A 16,089-nucleotide genomic window follows, 5' to 3' on the forward strand; every position below is an offset into this window, starting at 1 on the left:
CAGCTCCATTTCTCCCGAGGGCGAGCGCGGGAGAGGGGTCGCGTCTCACGGAAGCGGGGAGCCCGCGGGAGAAGCGTCGCCTCAGGGACCGGGCTCCGGCACCCGCCGCCCGAGCAGTTCGTCCGCGCGCGCCAAAGCGCCAGGGCGCCGCGCCCCGCCCCGTCCGCCAGGAAGTGACGTAGCGCCGCCGCCCGACTTCCGGCCGCGGCTGCGCGTGCGCACAGGCCTCCAGCTGCGGGGCTCTGCACGCGCGTGTGCACGAGGTGAGGGCGACATGGAGGCCGCGGCCTCGACCGCTCCCGCCGCCTCAACCGCAGCCGCAGCGTCGACTCCAGAGGCCCCGACGGCGCTGGAGCAGCTGGACGAAGAGCAGGTGGGTGGCCCCTGCGGCTTGGGAAGCGGGGGGCCGCGGCCCGGGGAGGCGCGGGGTGCGCGGCCCGGCCCGGGCGTGGGCCCCGCGCCTCAGGGGGCGCCCCGGGCTTTGGGGGGGTCCCCTGCGGGGGAGCGCAGGCCGCCGGCTGCTGCCGCCGGCCGTAGGCGCCCGCTTCCCGCAGGCCTGCGGCCTGACGCTTGCAGCGGGCTGCAACCGTAACTTGGGGTGCCTTTGGGTGCTGGCGAAGTCGCCTTATTTGCAGGCTCCTGTGATCCCCGCGTGGGCGCTGCGGCCCTCCGGGGGGCCGGGGTGGTGCGGGACGCCCCCCTCTCGGTCCGGGCGCCGTAAACGCCGGTTACTCGCCTCGTGGATTGCGCTTTTCCTGGGGTTTCCGCTGTGGTGGTTGCGCGCGAGGCCAGCACGTTGCCATCGAGACCAGTGTTTTATGTAGAGACGCTTTTCAGTGGACGAAGAGGGTTCCAGAAAACAGCTTCTGATGACCCGAATTGCGAATTGCAGGGTTCTGATAGGGTGGTGGAGGTTGCCCGTTAAGAAATTAAACGGCATGGAATATTACTCAGCATTCAAAAAAGATAAACCCATGCAATTTGCAGCAACATGGATGGAGCTGGAAGGGATCCTGCTCAGCGAAATAAGCCAGAAAGAAAAAGAAAAATACCGGATGGTCTCACTCATAGCAGGAATCTAGAAAACTTAAATAAGGGTCCAGGAAAAAGAATAACTATAATAAAGTAAAAATCAAAATCAACAAACAACTATGAACCAGAGACACTCAATGGGGAGTGGGGGGCCGGGAGGGGAGGGACTGGGGTCAAAATAAGGGGGTTGCAATTGTATGGGGAATATAAAAATAAAATTTATTTTAAAAAAATAAATAAAAGTGGCAAAAAATAGCAAAAAAAAAAAGAAAGAAATTAAACGGAAAGAAGGTGTTGGGAGGAGCAAATGCGAAATTAGGTTGAGGTTGGACTGATTTGTGTATCTCTACCCTGCAGATTAAAAAGGCGGTGGAAGTTCTGTTGACACACACCAAGTCCAGGAAGAATGCTGATGGATTGCTTCTGAATGAGAATGAAAATTTCTTTTTAATGGTGGTCTTATGGAAAATTCCAAGTAAAGAACTGAGGGTCAGATTGTAAGTTCTGAGCTTCTGCCTTTGCTGTTTTTCTCTGCTGGGTCATTCTGTGTAACTTAGTTCTGATGGAAGAATGTGCCAGTAAAATCTCGAATGGAAATAAATATACATGCTTTAATTTTTTTTTTTTTATAGAGGCATGTTTTCTTTCTTTGTTTGTTTGTTTGTTTTGTTTATACATGCACTGGGTAAAGTCAGAAGCGTGGGAGGGTGAGAGAATTCACCAGAGCCAGAGTGGGGAGCAGAGCAGGCAGAAGGACCGAGGTACACTGCTGAGGGGAGCAGCGGGCGGCAGGAGAGGTCTGCGCGCCATGTGGGACCCTCCTCCGGTGGCCGGGAAGCAGCCGGGGATCAAACCGGCGCCGAAGAGGCCGCGGGCAGCTTCGCAACCCAGCGCTCAACCCAGCGCTCAACCGCTGCGCCACCGGGGAGGCCCAAATATACATGCTTTAAAAAGCCATTGGGAGTGCTTAAAATTAACCTAAGCAGTTTTGCATCCAAAAACCTTGTTTTGGAGAAGAAAGGTAGAATAAATCACTCAGCCTTTGTATTTTCATTGAATCTGATCGCTGTCCTTGCCAAATTAGTTCCAAATTCCTCAAGACTTGTGCTTTATAAATTATTAAAAAGTGAAAGAATGCTTTATGAAAAATTGGCAGTTATGTTTCCTTATTGCCCGAAACCTTAAGTCTGAGATGCCCTCTCGTATAGTTACCAGATTTGGCAGATGAAAAATAAAAGTGATTTTTTTAATATAAGTAGATCCTGTGTAATATTTGAATATTTGGGGCTTAGTTATATTAAAAAAATGATTCCAGTTAGCTTGGCTTTTCTTTCCAGCAATCTTGCCTCTCTGGAGTCTCTCAGTTCCTGAGTGTCAAAGCACATAATCTTCAAAAGAGAGCTGTTTGTAGGGGAGTTTGTTTCTTTTCTGTTGCCCAAGGGGGGTGGGAGTGAGAATGGTTCGAAAGACCTTTCTCACAACTGATTGTGCACACCTGCCCCAGCCATATAACTTCAGAGGTGACTGTGTATCCCGCATGCAATTTTGCTTCCACACCTCTGCTTGGGCAGGTTTCCCCCTCCCTCCCGTTTTCTGGGATATTTTCCTGCCTTTTGTTGATATCTGGCACTTTCTGGCTCTGCACTCTTACCTTCTCATTTGGGGAGTTATACTGCCCTCTCTGCTCAACTGAGGACTGTTTTCCATTTAGCCTCGAACTTGGCATTTCTCTAGCAAATGTGTTAAATCTTTTTTTCCTTTTTGAAACTCTACGTAATAGTCACCGTATATTTGTTGGTCTCATCTCTTAACAGGTTGATAGAGTCCAGAGTTTGCTATGACTTAAAAGTTCTAAACTCCAATTGCGTTGAAACTAGATGGTTATGGCACAGTCTAGTGTGTACACATATATTACAACTTACAAAATAAAAATTATGCGTGCACTATTTGGGGGTCTTTGATTTAATATTAACTTTTGTATCCTAAATAGTGACACTAGCCTAACAATATTTGTGGTGACTTGCTTGACTCTTAAGTCTCTTCTTTGCACCATTGAAAATTAGATGTATTTTTAAGTGTTCTCAGAGTACTTGGTTTAAATAGCATGAGTGAAGTTCATTGAACTGACAGTGAATTTATTGTGTGTTCTGAGGATTATAATCATACATTTTGTCTTCAATGCTTTTTTCCTTGTTTCCATCTCTTGTGTTTTGCAGGTCTTTGCCTCATGGTATTCGATCAGATTTAGCAGATGTTTGCTTATTTACCAAGGATGAACCGGATTCAACTCCTGAAAAAACGGAAAGTTTTTATAGGAAGCTTTTGAACAAGCATGGAATTAAGACCGTTTCTCAGGTAGAGAGCAGGTTACTATTTTCAAGACAGTTCAAAGATGTGACTCACTTGAAGTAATAAGTAGTACATTCCTGTGTTCCCTGGTATTTCTCCTAGTTGCTTAAGTTTAAATTTTCTTTTTTTAATTCACTTCTCATTTGCTCAGTAGGGCACACTCTACCTTCCTTATGGATGAGCTCTTCAGCTCTGTTGACCTAAAAGTTCAGTATGTACATCAGTAACTTTTAGATCTTGAAGATTTTACAAAAGGTTGCTCCACGCCTCTGGGTTTAACTGGGCACTCCGCGCCCTGTCTTGTAGTCCTTGGCGTAGTTTCTCCGGCTGGGTCTCATCTCTCTTGTCTCGGTATCCCCAGCGTTGAGCCTCGTGCCGAGCACGGTCTAGGCAGTCATGTAATTGCTAAACTCTAGGACATTGCAAAATCTGAATAGAGGTTGTTGCTCGGGTATTTTAATCTTGTTTGGATTCTAACGTTTGTGTTTTTACTTCCTCTTCTAGATCATTCCCTTTCGAACCTTAAAAACAGAGTATAAAGCCTATGAAGCCAAGCGCCGCCTCTTGGCTAGTTTTGACTTCTTCCTCACTGATGCGAGAATTAGGCGGCTTCTACCTACACACCTGGGGAGACATTTCTATCACAGGAAAAAGTATGTTACTTTGTAATGACTAGTTATAAGTAGTGTGACATTTATTGGTGTTTCACACTGTGCTATATAAGCGTCTGTGTGGTGTTGCAGATTTCCAGTACCTGTAAACCTGCTGGCCAAGAATTTATCCAAAGAGATCAATGAATCTATTGGTGGAACTGTCCTAAACATCTCTAAAAGTGGTTCTTGCAGGTGGGTGGTTAATCTTATATTTAATAATGGTTTTAGAAACTTTTCTATAAGGTCATGTTAACAAAGCTAGATCATTCTGTTCAAACCATGCTCTGTTCTTTAGACGTCAGTTTTCTAGATCGGAGCTGTCTAGTAGAACTTGTATAGTGATGGGAATGGTCTATATACTGTCCTGTGCAGAAGTCCACCCCTGTTCCCTCTCTACCTTCTTCCCCCACTGTTTTTCCTCTTTTGCTCTATATCCCTCTCTCCCACTCCCCACTTGCCATTTTTCCATATGGGAAGCCAAGGGTGTGCTTGTAGGCAGGTGGCTAAGGGCACGCAGCGGTCAGAGCCCTCCACCTGCCCCCACTAGTCTCATTTTGAGACTGCCTAGCCAACGGTCACCCTGCATTTTGGCTCCCATGGCAGGAAGGCAGGGGGCTGACAAGGGCAAATGGATCCACTGGCTGAGCAATGGGCACTTCCATGCTTCCTCTTGGACAGAAGATGAATGTTTGTTTTAGATGGCAGCTGGGTCAGAACAGTGGAATGCTGAGAGACAGTGGCAAGCACTCCTCTTGGGGGCAGTTCCTTTCTGAACCACACTTGGGAGTAATTACCCTCAGAGGAGCTTGAGAGCTGACTTGGCAGTGGCCTGTTTATTACACAGAGGTCAAACGCCCCCTGCCTGGCTTGCTGACCCTCCTGGCTTATCTCTTAATGATATGACCCGGTTCAGAAGAAGGGCAGTCTGAAACACGAAAAATAATCATCCTCCTTTCACATCTATTGAGAATAACCTTGTAAGAAAATCAATTAATAGGGCCTCCCCAGTGGCGCAGCGGTTGAGCGCTGGGCTGCGAAGTTGCCCGCAGCCTCTTCGGTGCCAGTTCGATCCCCAGCCATGGCGAGAGTCCCACATGGCGTGGCAGACCTCTCCTGTCTTGCCTGCTGCTCCCCTCAGCAGTGTATTTCATCAGTCTGCCTGTTCTGCACCCCGCTCTGGCTATGGTGAATTCTCTCACCCTCCCATGCTTCTGACTGTACCCAGTGCTTGTATGAATAAATAAATAAATCTTTTAAAAAAAAAAAAAAAGGCAAAAGACAATTAATAAAGTACATTCACGGCCCAAAGATTTTAATGTTTTAGAAACTCTTTGGGATTGTGCATGTGTGTTTTTTACATCCCTACACCCGCTTGTGCATTGCTATGAAGTGTTCTTATAAATCTTCTCATCTGATTGTTTTGACTGCAGCGCTATCCGCATCGGCCACACTGGGATGCAGGCTCAGCACGTCATCAAAAACATCCTTGCTGTCGCCAAGGGGCTTGCACAGAAGTTGCCGGAGGTACAGTCTTGCAGCAGCGTCATTGGTAATTCATTTAAAAGAAAAAGAGCACACGTGATCATGTTATTCTTCTTTGTTTCAGAAGTGGGAGAGCGTCAAACTCTTGTATGTGAAAACTGAAAGGTCGGTTTCTCTTCCCATCTTTTCTTCGTTTGTCAGCGTTCAGGGTGAAGCCAAAGGAGTACGCACTCCGAGCCAAAAGAAAAAAGTGAGTAAACTTAAATACTGGGTGTGCTTAATTAAAGATGTAAACTTAGCCCTGAGAAGAGAGAACTAGGCTCCCATTCCTGTCGTAAAAGCAAAACTCCTCTTCAGATTTCCTTCGGTTAGTGAAGATAGGGACTGGTGCAGGTCCTGCACAGAAGCCAAGCCACGTGTCAACTTTTGGGGGTGGGGGGGCATACCAGTGATTTTAATTTTCATTAATTTTTTTCAAAGGACTGATTAACCTTAGAAGGGTCCTGTGCAGTGGGTAGAGATGCACCTTTTCATTAAGTATTGTTGTTTACAGGCAGAATGTTGGTTACCTTGGGCTGACAGATGCCTCGCTGGGTTTGGAGCGCCTTCCTGTTCTCTCTGCTTTCAGTGCATGTGATCGGTCCTGCAGTTACAGAAGCTTGCTGTTTACCTGGGGGTTTCCACATGCTAGTTCCTCTGTCCTTGGTGCCTTTGACTCAGGATGGTCATTTCATTGTAGAATTATTTTGAGATAAGAAAAATTCTTTGTTTGGAGGATTTACATTTTTGTCTTCAGGGCACTCGGCCAAGGATCACGGAAAGGAGTTTTGAGGTTCCCTGGGTGACTCAAAGCAAACCCTCGCCATAGCTTCTGTTCACCTATACCCTGGGGGATATACTAGGGGCCTCTTTGTGCAATCCCCTTGGCAACAGCCAGGATGTTTTTGATGACGTCCTGAGCCTGCATCCCAGTGTGGCCGATGCGGATAGCACTGTGGGAATACAGGGATTTGAATTCCTTGTTCATCCTTATTCCCCACTTCCCCACGTGGCCGTTAAAATAGCAAATAGTCTCAACACAAAGTTGGGTTACTGTCACCACATTGTGGGGGCACAGCAGCTGCTGCTGAGCGGAGCCTATCGTGAGAGCTGACTTGGTGGTGGCACCAGCCATGGCTTTAACTTTTACCTGCAACCTGTGAACGATTGGGGCTTTTTGTTAGGTGTTAGGTTTTGTTTTTATATAAAGATTTATTTATTTATTTATTTATTTTAAAGATTTATTTATTTATTTATACAAGCACTGGGTACGGTCAGAGGCGCGGGAGGGTGAGAGAATTCACCAGAGCCAGAGCGGGAGGCAGAGCAGGCAGAAGGACCGAAGTACACTGCTGAGGGGAGCAGCGGGTGGCAGGAGAGGTCTGCACGCCATGTGGGACCCTCCTCCAGTGGCCTGGGAGCAGCTGGGGAATCGAACCGGCGCTGCCGAGGCTGCGGGCAGCTTCGCAACCCAGCGCTCAACCGCTGCGCCACCGGGGAGGCCCAAGATTTATTTATTTTTACACAAGAGCTGGGGTACAGGCCAGAGGTGCAGGAGGGTGAGAGGATTCACCAGAGATAGAGTGGGGAACAGAACAGGCAGACGGGGCGAAGACACTGCTGAGGGGAGCAGTGGGCACGGCAAGAGAGGTCTGCTGTGCCATGTGGGAATCTCCCTGGTGGGCCAGCAATCAAACTGGCGCCCAAAGACTGCAGATACCTTTAAAGCACTGCATCCAACCCGCTGCAACCCTTTTTGTTATGTTTTTAATAATAGCTTTATTGAACAGTAATTCATGTCACAGACTTGACAGTGTAGGACTATACTTCATTTATCTGTAAATGAGGTCGACTTGAACAAAATCTATGACTACTCCAAATGGGCAGATTCTGAATATTGATAATTAGCCACATAGAATGCCCTTAACCTTGACACAGACAAAATGGAGTTGAGAGCCTCCCTGGTGAACAAGGGGTTAAGCACAGCACTATGAAGGTGTCCACAGCCTCTACAGTGCAAGTTCAATATCCCCTGGCCAGCGAGCTACCCACATGACGCAGCAGACCACTTGCCTGTTCTGCTCCCCACTCTGTCTCTGGCGTCTCACCCCCTGCACCCCAGTTCTTGTATGCATAAATAAATACATCTTTTTAAAAAAAAATGGAGCTGAGATGAGAGTGCTAGTGGCAGGGTTTGTTTCCTCAGAGGCTTCACAGATCAAGGCCCTTTCAGGGAGCATACAGATGACCAGAACTGCAAGTGCCAGGTTGATGCCATGTAGCCCCTACTCATGTTTGGTTTTTTGGTAGGAAGCGAGAAAACAACAAAGGCGAAAAGAATATCTGCAAAAAAAGCGGCTTATGAAAGAGGCTGCTGCCGCTCCATCGGCCCTTACTAAAGCTGAGGTGACCCCTAAAACCAATGGTACTCCGGCGAAGGGCCCTAAGCCCCAGAAGGCAGAGACCCCAAAGCATGACAAGAAAAAGAAGGGTAAAGGAAAGGCTGTAGTTAAAGTGCAAGACGAATCAGAAGATGAGATTCCATTACTGGTCCCAATTGGAAAACCACCTGCTAAAGAAAATGGGCAGGTATGTTTACTAATACTTAGTTCTGATACTTAGTTCTGACAGCGGGTTGATACAGGGGCCACTGTGTCTGGCAGGCACAGCAGAGGTGGGCAAGGGGGCAGGGCAGGGGCTGGAGGGGGCGGCATTGTTTGCATAAATCTGATTGAATTGAAACCTTTTGTAATAAAGATTTTGACATAATCGATGAAAAATGCTCCAGTCAGCCCCAGCCCTGAAGACAGCATCAATACCCCCCCCCCCTTTAAGTGTTGAAGTGACAGCGAGTAAACACAGCCTTTTATATGCCTTGGGACATGGGGGAGGGAGACTTGACCAGAGTCATCATGCTGGGAAACAGGGCCTGTCCTTTTGAAAGGGCCAGGGTGGACAACTGGGCCATGGTTCAGTTTCTGAGGCGAGTCCTGGATCTGTCATCTAGTCAGTCTGAGAAAACATAGCAGGCCCTTGGGGCCCCTGCTGGCTACTGGATCCTGCCTCTGAAGCCTTCCCAACACCCAGCCCTTAGTGGTTCCTCACAGAAATTTGGCTTCATGGCTTTTGAGGGAGGTGATTTAAAGGAACCAAGTTTTTAGTTCTTATTTATTTATGCGAGCACTGGGTACAGTCAGAAGCGCGGGAGGGTGAGAGAATTCACCAGAGCGGGGAGCAGAGCAGGCAGAAGGACCGAAGTACACTGCTGAGGGGAGCAGCGGGCGGCAGGAGAGGTCTGCGCGCCATGTGGGACCCTCCTCCGGTGGCCGGGGAGCAGCCGGGGATCGAACTGGCGCCACAGAGGCTGCGGGCAGCTTCGCAACCCAGCGCTCAACCGCTGCGCCACTGGGGAGGCCCTCTTTCATTGTGTCATTCCTGTCATCCACCTTGAAAGTGAGGGGGGTGTAGGTTCCTAGGAGGCTAGAGGGTTGCCTCACCTTGTATTGAGGACTCAGGCCCCTCTGGGTGCAGGTGCACTGGGAGTCCTGGGTTTTATACTTTACCTGTTTTTTGTTTTATCTTAACAGTTCCCCTTAAAATCTTCAGTGACATTTTCCATCTACCTAGTATCCCCCCCAAATGTTATTAAGGTTCTTAATGATTGAAATGAACAAAAGATCAGCATACTGATCATGAGCTGTGTCCCTGTGAGACACAGGGAGTGTGTTGGCCATTTGGGTGGGAGGCGAAGCTGGCGTTGATGTGGGTCAAAAGTGGCGGACATGTTGGTGACCTTTGAGCCCGCCTCGGAAGTAGGGTCAGGTATGTAGCGTGTGAAAGCTTCGTTATTCGTGGTGAAGCCAAAGTGGGGAAGGGATGTGTCCTTGCAGTGATTTGTATAAAGTTACTCAAAATAATGTTTAGAATTTATAGTGATTAGGAAATACTCATGAAATTAGGAATAGGGCACACTCTAACATACACCCCAGTTGGTTTTTACACACACAGTTTGGGAACCCCCTGCTGTCCTCCTGATCCCTGCCCTCACCATGGGGAGAGGTGGGTTTCCTTTGGACCACGGAGGCTACCAGGGTCTTTTTCATAGTCACCCGTGGAATTCAGCTGCCTTTCAGAGAGTCTGCCAGGCAAAAGGAAAAGCCTTTCCTCCTTTGCTTATTCTGGGGTGAACCTTTTGGGGGGTTACCTAATAAAAACTAAATCTGGGAGTTATGTTGTCACTTGGTTTCAGTTTTCCTCCCTGGACTGACTTTATCTTTTTCTTAGATGCAAAAACAGGACACAGGAAAGAAATCTCAAAAGAAGAGTCCTGGTCCCAACACACCTCGAGGGAAAAAGAGAAAGGCTGCCCCTGCTTCAGACACCCCAAAAGCTGAAGAGCCCAAAACTCCGGGTAAAGGCCCAGGGAAGAAGCCAAGAATTAAGGAAGAAGCAGGGAAAGAAAGAAATCTTCCAATGGGGAAAAAAGACCCAAGACAGACTCCCAAAAAGCCAGAGGCCAAATTCTTCACTACTCCTAATAAATCTGCCAAAAAAGCCCAAACCCCCAAACAATCTACCAAAAAGCCCAAAGTGCCGCAGTCGGCCTCAAATCAGTGACTCCGCCAGGAGGAAGCCGCGTAAGAGCTACCTGAGGAGCTTTTAGGATTACCCAAGTCTTGACCCCCTTGCAGCCCCCTCTGCGTGAGACCTGGACTTGAGCCTATTTTCAAACCTAACAAGTCATTCTGGTGTGTGTTCCTGAGTATGAGAAGCAGTAGTTTGAAGTAAATCCATTTTTTAATTGCTCTTCTGTGTATTTAATATAATAGAGGGGAAATACACAGTGTTTCTCTGTGGTTGTACTTTTATTATTAAAATAGAACATTTACTATTGAGTATACCTTTGGCATTTCATATTGGCTTTACTTGAATGTCAATGATGTGACTTCATCTTTTCTGATTTTTTTAAATTGAGGTATGATTGACAGTCATTTCAGGTGTACAACATAATGATTCACTGTATGTAATGCAAGACAGTTACCACAGTGAGTGTAGTTAACATCTGTCACCGTATGTGGTTACAAAAATAATCTTAACCATTTATTTGCACAGGGTTCATTACTCTGGGTTGTACAGACATCCCCACAGCTTGCCAGTGCGCCATCACAGGCTCCCTGCACCAGCAGCAGAGTGGGCTTAAGGGCGCTTTGGTGATTGTCAAGAATGACTATCACTGGGTTCAGACTGGGTACTGCATTCCTAGTAAGGGCAGGAAAGGCCGAGGTGAGGCTTGCTTTCCGAGGTCATGTGCATCAGAAACATGGGGAATGACCCTTTGGTCTGCTCACCTGGGAAGAGTTGAGACGGCTTTGCTTTTTAGTGGCACAAATAAAACCATTAACTTTAAATTATGAAGGTCTCTCATGTGGTAATTTATAATTGTGTCTCCGTGGACATTTAAAAATAAATACATATTTGAGGTGTTGTAAGGGTTTAATTGATTTGTTTTCCACAGGAATTATGTTCTGCAGGAAGGTGGTCCGACTTCCCTTAAAAGGGAAGCTTTAGGTCTCCTGTTTTACAGAAGACAGACAACCATGTAGTCATTCTCTACTTGACAACTCTCAGGGCCTGGACATGGGGTTTTCTAATCCTAATCTTGCCAAATAAAGATTTTGCAGTGCCACCATGTGACTGACCTGTCGCTAAGCCCCTGCTGAATGGTGCAGGGGTGTGGCTGGTGGGTGGGTGGAGACAGTACAGGGTTTCTGGGTCCAGCCTCCAGCCCCTGGAGATTTCATGGACAAAACCCAGATCTGGCAGGATAAACTCAAATGCAGCATTTGTGTTTTGAAGAAATACTGGAATTTCAGTGTCTATACAACTGCTATGAGCATGAAAGTTATAATATTTTTTTAAGTACCTTGAATATATTTAAGATAGTACCTATGATCTTAAGCTAGTAAACTTTTTACTAAAGATCATGCTGTATGATGCTAAGTCATTGTCTCAAAGCCCCTTTTACTTTTTTTAAAGATTTATTTATGCATATAAGAGCTGGGGTACAGGCCAGAGGTGTGGGGGATGAGAGGATTCAGAGACAGAGTGGGGAACAGAACAGATGGATTGACTGAAATACACTGCTGAGGGGAGCAGCGGGCAAGACAGGAGAGGTCTGCTGTGCCGTGTGTGCAGCTCCCTGGCCGGGGGTCAAACTCATGCTGCAGTCGCTGTGGATAGCTTCATAGGTTGTGTCTTAAACCCTTGTGCCACCAGGGAGGCCCCCCTTTTACAATCAAATTAAAGGATGTTAAGAGCAAAGAAGTCTTATGCCTTTAATGAAATATTTGAAGGTTCTGCACTGCTTACTTAGCTTTAAATTGCTATTTCTTCTGCCTACACTTAATGTTATTCACAACACCAAGAGTCCCTGATGGATTTCATGAACCATCAGAAGTCCCCTGTCCCTGCTTGGATCTTAAATTAGTGCCACATAAAGAATCACAAAATATTGGATCCAGTGATCATTGTATAATGGTCCTTGAGAGAAAATGGTAAAAGAGGTATTTATATTTCAGAGGTTCTGTGTCTTAGTCCTGCACTATCTTCAATGGATTAACACTTGCTTTTATATCTCAAGAGAATTTAATCAAAGTTAAAGAAAAAAATCAAGTCCTTAAAAGATGTCTCAGCCTTCTAAAAGACAATGATTGACAGTCCCAAAAATTGTGTGGAACTCAGCCATTCACCCACCAGCTTTCATTTCATCCATTCAGACATCCATATATCCTCACATCCTGTGGCCATTAAGTTCCTATAAACTTTCAAGTGTAGGTCTAAGCTTGAAGAACAAATGCATAAAACATTGAGAGCTTTGAACTTGAACTCATCCTCAGAATGTTAGTAGAGGGGGCAGTAGTTTGTAATGAGATGGGTCTGCGGGTTAGGGAACTTTATTTATTTATTTATTTATTTATTTATGCATACAAGAGCTAGGTTGTAGGCCAGAGATGGGGGGCGGGGGGTGAGAGGATTCCCCAGAGGCAGAGTGGGGAGCAGAACAGGCAGATCTACTGAAATCCACTGCTGAGGGGAGCAGCGGGGAGACAGGAGAGGTCTGCTGTGCCATGTGAGTCACCTCCACCATGTGACTCACCTCCGGGGATTGAAATTCGTGCCGCAGAGGCTGCTAATAGCTTCATAGTGCTGACACTTAACCTTTTGCGCCACCAGGGAGGCTCATGATTGCACATTTTGAATATAGGCAGTCTGCTACCTTACTAGACCTCCGTGAAGCTGTGAAGTAGTAAATGATTTCAAGCAGAGTTTCTTGGTCTTTGCTGGTATTCAGAAGCGCCTGAGTGCAGAGGAATGTGCACCCCCATGGCCTGCCTCAGGAAGCAGGTGACAGGCTCCCAGGAATGCTCACCCTGTGAAGCGAATGGGGGCTGAGAAGGTGCCTCCCCCATCTGGACCAAACTGTGAGAAGTGGCCAGATGAAACCACCATCAGCAGCTGGGGAAAAGAGTGCTGGCCAGGCCATCACACAGGTATATGAGGGATAACTACCTGGTAACAGTTTGCAACAGCCTCTCCTGCAAAGTGTTTCCCCAGCCTGTCCCCATCTTACATCGTTGGCTTAATTGGGAGAAAATGCAGCTGATGGGTGGGAATCCACATTATTGCAATGACCCAATCAAGATCCAATTTCCTGTTAAAAGAACACAGCTGGGTTTGGGGCTTCACCTTGAAGGATGTTGGCTGTTTCTGCTCTGAAAGAGCTGCATTTCTCCCAGGTAAGAGGAGACGGGGTATATGTGTGTGGGGATGGGTAAGTAGCCACGTGTTAAGTCTTTTTTTTATTATTATTGGGTGAGGTCAGGGATGTCCATTTTGGATTTAGTGACCCCTGCAGTTCCTCAACTGTGGCTTTTGTCAAGCCCTTTGCTTTTTTTTTTAATTGTACTTGTCTAGTTAATGTTCTTTTTAAAACTTGTTAAAAGATTTATTTATTTTTGCACAGAAGAACTGGGATGCAGGCCAGAGGTGCAGGGGCTGAGAGATTTACCAGAGACAGAGTGGGGAACAGAACAGGCAGACTGACTGAAAGACACTGCTGAGGGGAGCAGCAGGCGAGACAGGAGAGGTCTGCTGCACCATGTGGGATCCCTGGCCAGGGATCCAACTCAGGTCACAGCTGTGATAGCACTGAGACCTAACACTTAGGCCACCAGGGAGGCCCAAGCGGGTCTGGGAATGAGACAGGGCAAGCTAGGGTTATTAGGCAGTTTTAGGGATAGTGCAGGAGGGGACCTCTGAAAAATTTAGGGAGGCTTCGGAGATAAGGACAAGCAAGGGAAAGTAACCCATACCATTAGGAAAAACAAACATGCCAGGACCAAGGACAACATTGTTAACGCTGGTCCTGGTTTCCTTCAGGTGGTAAAGGGATGCGGAGATTGGAGAAATGGAGAGTGGTTTAATTTATGGTCACATTAGAAGGGCAGCTGTTTAACTTCAATGCAGGGATGCCCATCCAGAGGACTGGGCCATAAATTTAAAGATGCAACTAATGGGGAAAGAGAAAGCTGTTAGATAAGGAATGTGAAGATCCCCACTCAGTAGCAAATTGAGTGAGACAGCCGAGAACTCACCAATCACAAAGAGACTGGGGCAGCTTTAGAATAATGAGGGAAAAAAGGTATATATTCCCTGAGACACGACTCTACTTGGGCTTCCTTGCCCCTCCCAGGCCTCCCACTTTATTTCTGCTCTTTTCCTCCTCAATAAACTTTTTCTTCTAAACAAACCTGACCTGCCTCTTCTCGCTTGCTCTCCTGAGCGTCTGCGAAGTCCCTGCTGCGGCTTCGTGAGACACCAACCCGTGGGGGTCTCGTGGCTGGGGCTCAGTGCTGCCCTGCAGCCTGGGATCCGTTCCTGGCTGAGAGACTAGGCCTGACAATTCCGGTATCAGGAAGAAGGAACTTTTCCCCAGAGGGCAGAGCATTGAGTTGAAGAAGATTATTTTCCAGCCTTAGGATTTAATGTAACTTACTTTGTAGAGTTTGGGACTTAGTTGAGAACTGTCTTCCCCTTTCTTCTCTCTATTTCTCCCTTTGGAATGAGGACATCTGCCCTCTGCCTGTCCCACCATTGTGTTTTGGAAGTACCTAGCTTGTGAGCCTCCCTGGTGGTGCAAAAGGTTAAGTGTCAGCACAATGAAGCTATTAGCAGCCTCTTGCGGCAGGAATTCATAGCTTGAGGGAAATCTTTGCTCCAACCTTCCCAGTATCTGATTTAGATATTTAGATAAGACTTTGGACTTTAGACTTTAAGTTGATGAGGACAAGTTAGGACATCTGAGGAAGTTAGGATGAATAAATGGAATTTGCATGCTAGACAGACATGAATTTTGGGGAACCAGAGGCAGAACCTATGGTCTGAATGTTCCTCCATTCATATGTTAAATCCCAACTCCCAAAATGATGGTATTCACTTACTGAATTCTAACCCTCAATGGGGCAGTTAGGAGGCGGCCTTGGGGAGGTGTTAGGTCCTGTGGGTAGAGCCCTCACAAATGAGATTAGGGCCTTTATACAACACACTCCAGATTGCTCCCTGGGTGAGGACTCAGTGACAATTCTCCCTGGGTCATGCTGGCACCCTCCTACTCTTGGACTTCCAGAATTGTGAGCAATCAAATTTCTGTTGTTTCTAGGTTGGGACTGTGGTATTTTGCTATAGCAGCCAACAGACTAAGACATTATTAGAAATTTAAGGAAAGTTTTAAGAACTGCACCTCCAATCACAGAAAGTGTATACTTTTGTCCTTTGTTTTCTTTGCTCTTTTGTTTAAGTGCATATTTTCAGAGAACTAGTACTTCTACAATGAGAAGAGTTTCAGCATCAATTCTCTTAGTTTTCACAGGCAAAAACAAAAGAAACGAAGTTCTCCCAACTTGTAAGGGGATGAAAGGAGTCACATTGTAGTTGCTGGTCTTAGAAATCTGTCTAGGTTACAAGCAAACACCACATAGTTTTTTTTTTTTTTTAAGATTTATTTATTTTTATACAAGAATTGGGGTACAGGCCAGAGATGCGGGGGGGAAGAAGATTCACCAAAGACAGAGCGGGGAACAGAGCAGGCAGATTGACCAAAGCACACTGCTGAAGGGAGCAGCGGGCAAGACAGGAGAGGTCTGTCCTGACATATGGGTTTCTCCCTGGCTGGCCGGGAATTGAACTCGTGCTGCAGTGGCTGCGGATTGCCTCATAGGTTCCGTCTTAACCCCTGCGCCACCAGGGAGGCCCACATAGGGTTCTTTTACCAAATTATTTTCATTAGCTCCGAACTCCATCAATTCCTCCAGCTTGTTTTATTTTTTGCTAACAACAGACTTTTATTTACAAAACTATTTGTAACTTGGGCCTCCCTGGTGGCTAAGTTAAGTCTCAGCGCCACCACCTCTCGATCCCTGGCCAGGGAGCTGACCCACATGGCGCAACAGACCTCTTCTATCTCCCCAGTGCTCCT

The 16,089-nt window shown here is 46.9% G+C and overlaps 1 protein-coding gene across 1 annotated transcript; it reads left to right on the plus strand.

The window, feature by feature from the left end:
* Window positions 1-240: 240 nt before the first annotated feature.
* Window positions 241-10,172, plus strand: RSL1D1 (ribosomal L1 domain containing 1; the record flags this gene model as incomplete). The annotated part of the gene is made up of 9 exons (XM_084248794.1): window positions 241-373; window positions 1,390-1,529; window positions 3,249-3,387; window positions 3,886-4,034; window positions 4,125-4,226; window positions 5,465-5,558; window positions 5,641-5,766; window positions 7,866-8,144; window positions 9,840-10,172. Exons 1-9 carry the CDS (start codon window positions 275-277, stop codon window positions 10,170-10,172), a joined length of 1,461 nt encoding a protein of 486 aa, XP_084104920.1. The 5' UTR covers window positions 241-274.
* Between the last annotated feature and the right edge of the window lie 5,917 nt (window positions 10,173-16,089).

The sequence above is a fragment of the Talpa europaea genome (assembly GCF_964194135.1).
Source record: "Talpa europaea genome assembly, chromosome: 12".
NCBI lineage: Eukaryota > Metazoa > Chordata > Mammalia > Eulipotyphla > Talpidae > Talpa > Talpa europaea.